The following is a 10,261-nucleotide window of genomic DNA, read 5'->3' as shown; positions in this document are numbered from 1 at the left end:
AAATTCAAGTCACTGAATAACTACTACCTTGTTAATAATAAATTTATTTCTCAGTGGCTTTCAAACTGTTGGGGTGTTGATTTTTATATTCGATATAATTATCATTTACTGTTGTTAATAGTTCTGGCAAAATAACATGACAGGTGTTTTAAAAAATATATAATTTGTGACATATGTTCAGTATAATGGTTACCACGTATTTAGAATTTTTATATTTAGACTTTAGCATCAAATTATTTATGTCAATCAAAACTGACACTCACTTATGAGAAAATAGAATTATTTTAAAATCAAAAATTACCAAAATCACAATCAATATAAACAAAACTACTACTATGAGAGAAACATGGTATGTGTGTCATCATTCAGCAATATTAAAAAAAATTGCTGAATGATGACACATACCGGGTCGAAACGTATAAATAAATAGATCATTATTTATTGTTCTTTTAATTCAACGATTAGCAAATTAACATCTTATATATATATATATATATATATATATATATATATATATAATAGGTTGTCAAATGTCTCCCTTCCGCCTTTTTGTATTATAAACCAAGAGCAAAAAAGCGAAAGGGAGATATTTGACAACCTAATATATATATATATATATATATATATATATATATCACTTGTAATATATTAATAAAACAGTGACATTGTGCACTGATGTTTTGAATTAAAAGTTTGATTTAGACCGAATATATATAATGCACAATGCACTTTTTGTCATAATATATTCTATTTCAGTTTAAATGTTTTTGTATGCAAAGGTTCTGTATATACTCTCAACATGTGAGAATTTGACATAGAAACTCAAGGTTCAAAACAAGTGTGAATAAATATATAATTATCCTATATACGAGCATTTTTTTACAATTTTTCAAATTATTTTGTATCTAACTTCTTTTTTTGTGTGACACTGCATTTTGAATTTATGTACATACTTAGATATTTAACACTATCATAGAGAGGAACTATTTAATGATTTAGCTAATGTGGTGGACTGTTATATATTTGATGATTAGAACAAATAATTTTAAATATAACAATTAGTGCAATATCTACACACATTCATTACAATTACAGCTATATTGTTGTGACTAAGTGAATTATGCAAATAATTAAAAATTCATACTAAGTTGAACACAATGTTGATTGAATTTGTGTATAATTAAAATGAATTCAAATACATTGAATTCCAATCACAATTTTTATTTAATAAAAATTCTCCAATAAAACAATTGCTATTAACCCAACTAATAACCATAACTTCTCAGATTCTTATCACAGTTTGGATTTGTGTAATAGCCAATCTAATAACAGAGGAGTAAAGTATGTAATAATACAATCCGCACCTTAAAAAAAAGGAATTGTAAGTTTATGAATTGATTTCAAAAGAAATCGAAGATCTTACTTACCTGCTCTTCTCATAGATATCAAAACTTCCATTAATATGGGTTTCAATTTGCTTGTATCCCCATTCACTGAACTTAATAACATTGAATATTCTCCTGACACCTATTTAACAAAAATCTTGTAAGAGATTTATTTATTTATGTCTTGCGTTTTTTTTTACAAATTTTTAATTTTTATTTCTAATGTTACCGTGCTTTTATTTGTAGCAAAATAAATTTGAAATGCACTAAAAATAAGAATATATAGTTTGTTTATTAACTATATTTTTATGAATGGTTGTCTTAAAGATTCATAAATTTATTATCTCTTCAGGAAAAGTTAACCACTGTTATATCCACCTACCTGATAAACAAAGAGCATATGATTTGGAAAGCTATTTTTAACATCTCTCAGGACATCTAAATATGGCAATCCTGGTTTAACCATCAGCATATCAGCTCCTTCATTCACGTCCCTTTGCTGTAAAATTCAAAACATTCTATAACATAACTTATAAATCCGACTGTTAAATTTGCTTTTTTCTAAATTATGATCTACAATAAATTTAACACATAGAAGACCACATGTTTACCGATGCTGCACAATGTACTAACAAGACAGGATCGCTTGCTCACCAGTGGACACACAATATGCATATTGTATAACACATGTGTTATCTGGAATAGACCATTTTTGATACGGTCTCCAGGAGAAAAGCAAAATTTCTGGTGTGGTCTTCAAGGTGTTAAAGTATTAAATTACGAAAGAACTCTCTGCATAGAACATTCATTCTAAAACCGTTTTAATAATAATTGTATGTACAATTGCTTGCACTGCCAAGCCTCTAGATCCAGGGGGTAACTGATAACATTTTCGATCACCAAAAGCTGGTTTTGATTGTGCAGCATCTCTAAAAGGTCCATAAAAAGAGGAAGCAAACTTAGCTGAATAAGACAGTATATTTACAGATCCTGATAGATTATTTTCTTTAAGTTTCTTCTTTATCATATGAATACGATTATCCATCATATCCGATGGAGCTACAATATGTGCACCTAAAATTGTTTATTTATATAATAAATTCAATTTTTTGCGAACAAAACAATTTTTACCTGCTTTAGCATATGATAATGCAATTTCAGCAATTCTTGCACTGCTAAGATCATTGTCTATTCCTCCTAATTTTTCATTTATAATGCCACAATGACCATGATCTGTATAGGGGCACATACATACATCACAAGCAATTAATAACTTGGGAAACCAGTCTTTAAGTAAAGGTATTGCACGAATTACTGGATTACTTTCATTATTAGCAGCTGAAGCTTTGCTATCCTGTTATTAATTTTACATGTTAAGAGCTACTGGACACATTAAAAAATGCAATTTTGTTTTTACTTTAGATGCAGATTCAGGCACACCAAATAATAAAATAGATGATAATCCTTTCGCCACCAGAGGCTCTAAATGTTTTTTCAATTCATATATACCAAATCGGCATACACCTGGCATACTAGAAATCTTCTGAATGGCATGATCATCTTCACTGAAAAATTCAAAATTAATGATCACCTGTTTGTATCAGTCTACCAATCTGTATCGATAGATATCATTAGCTAGATAAAACTATTAAGTATCATTCAATGTAGATTACACGTACACAAGAAATATTGGGTACATAAAATTACGTGGATTGATAGATACATTATCTTCCTGTAATTCTCTTAGAACAGGGTGAAAAATTTTGCTATGTAATGTCACTAAAGTTTGCTGTTCTAAAGCCATGATATAAATTATGATATTGCCTAGGATGATGAGTATATAAATTTCTGCAAACAATTATGATGTAGCATATTATTGTTTTTGAGAAATATCGGAGAGTATGAATGGGCATAGATAATAAAATATCTAAGCTGTCACATAACTATAACTGTGACCACGAATCCTCCACATTTACAGGGCGCAGCGGTCGCAAGCAAAGCTAGTGGTTTACTGTTCACTCGGTGCACATTTGCCATAGCACATGTGCTATAGTACATTTTGCTTTCATTTTTCATATTTGCTCCATTTCTATAAATCTAACCACGTATGTCTTCAACGTTCAAAGTTCATTTTCAACAAAAACAAAAGTTACTTTTCCATGTTTTTCTATTATAATTTGTATCTATTGTTGAAACAAGTTTCGTTCAAACTAAATCAGCTCGTAGTTTTTCTTCAATAATGCCCAATAATTTAAACTTTCGTAGGTTTGCGCTAACGGGTTTGAACACTAGATAATTTCTTTTTCGAATCCACATTAACTTCAAACGAGAAAAATTTAATAAGTACATTAAACAGTAAGCAGAAAAATAATTTACTAATTTGCAGAGTAATAAATTGTTTCTACTGATATCACATTGCAAACTGAATATGCTTTTTGTGTCTACGTATCCATTAAGTTAGTTTTTTTATTATAATCTATTAAGTATTCTAAATTTTATATTAAAAAAATGTGAATATTATATTATAAATTTAATTTCCAAAACTCTACATATTCAACAGAAAAAATAAAATTTTATAACATTTTTTAATGAAAACCTATTATTAACATAAAACAATATTAATGTGATGAATGTGATTGTTTATTTTTACACAAATAATTAAATCTAGGCTCAATTTAAGTTAGTGCAGATCGTAATAAATTTTCAACGTATATTAAAGTTGAACGGTATTTTGATTTTATGTAAGTTAATGTAGAAGAGGCTGATTCACATAAATATGTTGCACAAAATGGCAGCAATTTGTTTATTGCCATTTCCGATAGTAGGGAATATTCTGATTTGATTTCAATCCAAAATTCATGCACTTGAAAAAATCTGAGTCGCAAGGTAGTATCACTTGTTAATTCGGTAAATTCTTCTTGTGCTTTTTAATTTGAAAAATTAATTTCTTCCATTTCAATTGAAAATGGATTGCAAATCCATTGTTGTGTATCGATATCATTGAGAAAATATCTATGCATATAAACTTCCATATTCTTCAAATGAAGAACTATAATTTTTGTTATAGGAGTATCTTTTTTCGAAATATTGTTACTAATTATATACTCGTCAGTAAATGGAAACATTTTGAGCAATCCACTTTTTACTCTGTTTTTATTTTAGTTTTAAGAATTATTTTAACAAAGACCTCAAGTTTATTTTTTAACATAAACATATTAACGCAGACTACCTGCATTGATAAATTCATATCATTGATTTTATCAAAAATGTTGGCCAAATAGCATAGCTTGAGAAGCCATAAATTATCGTGAAAATAGTCGGCCTAATAATACTAATTTTAAAATTTTGTTTATAATGATTGGATTGAAAAGTATCAGATCTTTGCAACCCCTTATTAGTAGTATCGCGTCGCGACCCCCACTTTAAGAAGCCATGTTCTAGATCATACTAAAATATTACGGCCCTACGACAACTGGTTTAGCTTTAAAAATTCGTCAAAGTTTGCAAAAATTAGTATGGTCTTTTTGGAATTTGTCAAAATTAGAAATTTCATCGACGTTTGCTCAAAAACTCCTGAACCGATTTCAGATATTTAAAAAGCATTTTATGTATCTCGATGAGGATTATCGTTTCTCAGTTTTGTGCGACGATCGACCTAGCCGTTATTTTGTAATTTGTAATAAATCCACACGGAATCGACTTAGATTTATTTACACATATCGGAAAGTTCATGTAACTTGCCTCAAGGCTAAATACCAATATATAGGTACATTTCAGGACCGTTTTCTTGTAATAAAATTTAAAAAAAAAAAATTCGACGATTTTTATGATTTTTTTGCGGTATATACCATAGTCTTCTAGACCATACTAAAATATTACCGTCCTACGACAATTCGTTTAGCTTTAAAAATTCGTCAAAGTTTGCAAAAATTGGTATCGTTTTTTTGGCGTTTGTCAAAATTAGACCTTTCATCGACGTTTACTGAATAACGCCTGAACCGACTTCAGAAATTTAAAAGCCATTCGATGTATCTCAATGAGCATTAGAGTTTGTCAGTTTTGTGAGACGATCTGCTGAGCCGTTTCTTTGTAATTTGAAAAAAAGTGTTGAACTTTTTCGTCCACATTTATTCCACCAAATCGATTTTAAAAAATCAAAAACTGTTCGAAAGATATTAGTTCGGAATGATACTGATTAGTTTAAAGTGAAAATATACCGAGCCGTTTTCTTGTAAATAACTGTTGAAGAAAAAATTATAACCGATTTTTATGAAACATTTTGTGGCGATATATATCATGGTCTTATAGAACTTACTGAAATATTACGGCTTTACGACAAGTTTAATTTTAAAAATTCATCAAAGATTAAGAAAATGAGTAATTTTTTGACGTTTGTTAAAATTAAAATTAGATGATTTACTTTGTATAACGATAGATTAATTGGTCTTAATGAACACACTAAACCATTAACGTCCTACGAAAACTGGTTCAATTATAAAAATTATTGATTTATAAAAATTTGCTTTTAGAAAATACTCCGAGTTAACGTTTTCGTTCGTTTTCAATTATGTGTAACTAGCCGGCCCGACAGACTTCGTCCTGTCAAAAAAATTTTTTCTATTCTTTGCCAAAAATTATCCTGAACAGAACCGTCACCCTGGTAATAATTCCCTGTGAATTAAAAATAATTAAATAAAACACTATAAGCATTTAAAAGTAAGTAATTTTAATAATATAAATCATAATTCAAAAATCAGTTCAATTTTCATTGTAGTGCTTTGTGATAAACGATGTTTTTTGTTTGATTACCTACTGGCGCATAGACAAACAAATCTGATGGTTTTCCAATACGGGAACAAACTACATACAATTTTCCATGTGAGAAACATGGGTTTTCTAAATTAATATCACAAACACTTAATAATACCATAAACGCACTGGAAACGCATTGGGATGCATGGTGCGAGAACATCTTCTGCTTTATACTATCCTTTGCAACATTATAATTGCCGATCCAACCTCTAATTGAAGATTGTGAGGTGACAATCCTAGCAAATCCAGCGAGTTTAAAAACTCCGGCGGATCGTCTTGGTTACTTGCCGAATCAACTGATTCGCCTGTAATTTGTTCTTGAATTTTGAAATTTAATTCATTTACATCAATGTTTTTGGCTGCCAATATAGCTTGATTAATAGAAAGATTTTTCTATGTTTATATAAATATATTCAAAATTAGATTATCAAAAACTACACAAAATGTCATGACATCGATCATTGTTTTTTTACAAATTGCGTTGCCTACTCGATTAAAGAAGAAATGGGCTGTTTTTAGGGTTTTTCCGGCAATTATTCATTTTTTTCTCGCCGTAACAACCATCCTTGGACTTCAACGAACATTTTAAAAACAGAATTGGCCAAATTGGTCCAGGCGTTGTTGAGTTATGCGCTTACCAACACATTTTGCGATCCATTTTTATATATAAGAAGATAAATCTATTCGGAATACTTCTAATCACTCGTAAATTAATTTGTTTATTATTGATCAAGTCGATTATTTACGCATATCGGGAAGTTCATGTAACTTGCTAAATACCAATACCAAATAGTTCAAAATAAATTAACTAAGACGTTTTGTATTATCAAAATAATGATCATTAGAATATATTCAGTAATAATTTCAGATCATTATTTGTTATATTCTTTTTATTATTGTAGTACTGATAAAGGTAGGTCACAATAAATCTACATAATGTGATCTAAGCAAATGTTAGTATAGAATTACGTAAATTATCTCTTTTATGGTTACGCTGAAAGGTAAGTTTAAAAGAAGAGGCCACTTTGGTATATTTTCTATGATATCTAGGCCATAAGATGAGATACAAAGTTGAAAATTAGTATATCGTTTTTTTCAAAAAGATCTTTGAAATGGCGTAAACGTTATTTAAATACCAGGGTAGGGCCAATTCTGTAGGGCAATGCGTCCATGCCCTTTATCATTGGTGGCGACTTTAATTGTAAACATAATGCCTGGGTTTCTAGACTGACTACAACTAAAGGTAAGGTACTTGATGCAGCCATAGAATAATATAATCTCACCTTCATTTCAACATGTAGTCCAACGTATTGACCTAGTTAAAGTTTCAGACCCTTTAGATTTTTTCTTTGTGAGAGGTATTGATCATTCAAATCTTAACATTGAATCTAGTTACGATCTTTCATTCATCATTATCCAATACTTCTGACCTTTAGCATATCTTCTGCCCAACTACCATTATCTACATTTGCTGACGATACATGCATTATTGCCTCCAATGAAGATTCCGTAATAGCTTCGCATCTATTACAAGAGCATCTAGATATTGCTACAAAATGGCTTTCTTTATGGAGAATTATGACAAATAGTGCAAAATCTACACATATCACGTTCACGCTCCACAATTAAGTTGAATGGAGAGGAAAACCACGTAGAAGATAGCGTAAAATATCTCTGAACGAAAATGTTTGTCCCCTAGCGCCTAGAGACGCTGAGTCGTCTCTTAGCGCCGGACAGTAAACATATTGATTTTTTTTTGTTTACGAAATTGGATTGGTCTTGCAGACACACATAGACAAGCTAACCGAATATACTGACAAATGGCAAATTAGGATCAATCCGCAAAAGACGGAGGCAATTTTATTTACAAAGAGCCGAAATGCCATGACTAGACTCACTGACTTGGAAAAACTGAAAGTAATGGGCAGAGAGGTTGAGTGGTCCAAGTATGTCAAATACCTTGGTGCGACCTTGGAACATAGACTCAGCTTCACTAGACATATTAATACGAAAATTGAACAGGCTTGCGGAATGTTAAATCTACTGAGACCTCTCTTGAACCACACTAAGCGTGAAGAACAAACGGACACTCTATTTGATACTTATAAGACCGTTACTGACATACGCCGATCCAGCATGAAACGCGACGACTAAGTTCAACTTACGGAAACTACAGACATTACAAAATAAGACCTTACAACTAGTACTTAACAAAATAAGCACCGACTGACTAGACATTACTACTCTACAAAATACATACACGAAATAGACTAAAGTACCGACAATACTCAACCATATAAAAAAGCTCACTAAAAGTCTTTACCAAAAATGTGGGGATCACCCTAATAACAACATGGCGGGTCTCGGGCAGTTTACTAGAGACGTGGTTTGGTATGGCAAACACGCCATGCCGAACTATATATTGATCAACCCATACCGGCAAATGATACTTCGCTCGAAACAGATTTTCCTTCAGAACGAATAAATCTTTTATTTTGTTTTTCTTTTTTTGTGTAATTATCAATTATTCTAAATATTTAACGTGATTTTTTTGGATGGAAATTTTTCTTTCCTCTCTTTGTCACGCAATTATGATCTAATTTTTATATACATTCAGAATTTATTATTGTCGACAAAAACATATTCAACGATGGATACTATACCTACCGGTAAAAATCTCAGGTAGGAAATGTAATGTACATATTTATTGAAATATATATGTTTTTGACTTTGACTTTTTTGACTTATTGATATTTTTGTGAGAATTGACGTAATTTATTCTAATTATTTAATTTTGTTCTGCATGAGTGCTAACGGTCACTGCATATCCCCATTTTTCTTATTTCCTAGTCAAAGAATGAAAATCTTATGATGAATGCTCCAGCTGAGAGCATCGGCATGACCCAGCCAACAGAGTGGATAAATAGTGATTTTTTTTGCAATATCAAAGAATATTCGTCAAACATACATACGCAGACATTCCAGAGTGTGGAGATGGCTAAATATATGTTCAATGCAGGTTGTTTTGAAATGTCCGGTACTAGGTGCTACTTTTTAAAATCATATTTTGTGTTACCAATATTTGATTGATAGTATTAATTTTTTTTCAGCAAAGGTTGCGTTTTTGTTAATTTAGTTTTATTTCTAAATTTGTTATCTAACATAAGTTATAATTTAATAAACATTTCGTAAAATATTTTTTGATTTATTTATAAATAACCTTAGGTGTCCGGCACTCGGGAACTTCCCCCTACGTTCCCAACTTGTTGATTCACTAGGACAGACGAAATTCAACAAAAATTAGAAATGTATAAAAAAACAATTGACGACCACCAAAATTGCTTGGCACAAAAAGTATTATCAGAAGCGCGCCCAACCAGGCTAAAACGAAAAATTCCCAATGATCTCAAAAATAGCCATTTGTAAACGCTAATAATAATAATAATAATAATAATAATAATAATAATAATAATAATAATAATAATATCACGCACGGATCAACCGATTTGAATGGTTCAAACAACAATTGATTCCTATTGATAGGGAAATGTACTGGTTAGTTTTTGGCAAAGGCAGGTCCAGATAGGAGATAGATAAGGAGATAAAGAGCAAAGAGTGCAGAAAATAGAAATCGAGTATTTGAGAGAACGAAGCATCCGATTTGAATGATCTAAAGAATATTCAATTAGCAATGATTGGGAGAAATGGTTATTAGTTTTAGGCAAAGGCAGACCCAGCCATTTTGAAGATACAGATCTGAATATAAAAAAAATGGCAGTTTTTGAGAGAACTTATTATCTAAAGCCCGAATCACACGACGCTTGTTTTCTGACGCTGGATTTCCCGCTTGATTTTGCCGTGCTAGATTTCATTATATTTTTCAAGCCGTTCAAATCACGCGATGCGAGAAAGCTTGCTTGCTCTGAGCGATATTTGTTTTAGCTTGCTAGGTTTTTAAATGTGATAAACAACATGTCAAAATTATGCTTCCCTATTGGTTCGAACGAACTAATCCATCCACAGAATGTTCAAAGCCCGAATCACACGAGGCTTGTTTTGTTGCT

The 10,261-nt window shown here is 30.8% G+C and overlaps 1 protein-coding gene across 1 annotated transcript; it reads right to left on the bottom strand.

The window, feature by feature from the left end:
- Positions 1-1,223: 1,223 nt before the first annotated feature.
- LOC113370521 (delta-aminolevulinic acid dehydratase-like) lies at positions 1,224-3,333 on the bottom strand. Its single transcript, XM_026611196.1, has 7 exons — positions 3,065-3,333; positions 2,803-2,950; positions 2,517-2,739; positions 2,227-2,459; positions 1,768-1,884; positions 1,428-1,527; positions 1,224-1,364 (listed from the first exon to the last, which is right to left on the bottom strand). The coding sequence occupies exons 1-7, from the start codon at positions 3,187-3,189 to the stop codon at positions 1,294-1,296; spliced, it is 1,017 nt and encodes a 338-aa protein (XP_026466981.1). The 5' UTR covers positions 3,190-3,333; the 3' UTR covers positions 1,224-1,293.
- Positions 3,334-10,261: the final 6,928 nt, after the last annotated feature.

Source organism: Ctenocephalides felis, unplaced genomic scaffold (genome assembly GCF_003426905.1).
Source record: "Ctenocephalides felis isolate EL2017-DRISC unplaced genomic scaffold, ASM342690v1 CF-g0.4_SCAFFOLD_01492, whole genome shotgun sequence".
Taxonomy (NCBI): Eukaryota; Metazoa; Arthropoda; class Insecta; order Siphonaptera; family Pulicidae; genus Ctenocephalides; species Ctenocephalides felis.
The sequence above is the reverse complement of the archived record's forward strand: the minus strand, read 5'-3'. Positions and strand labels throughout refer to the sequence as shown.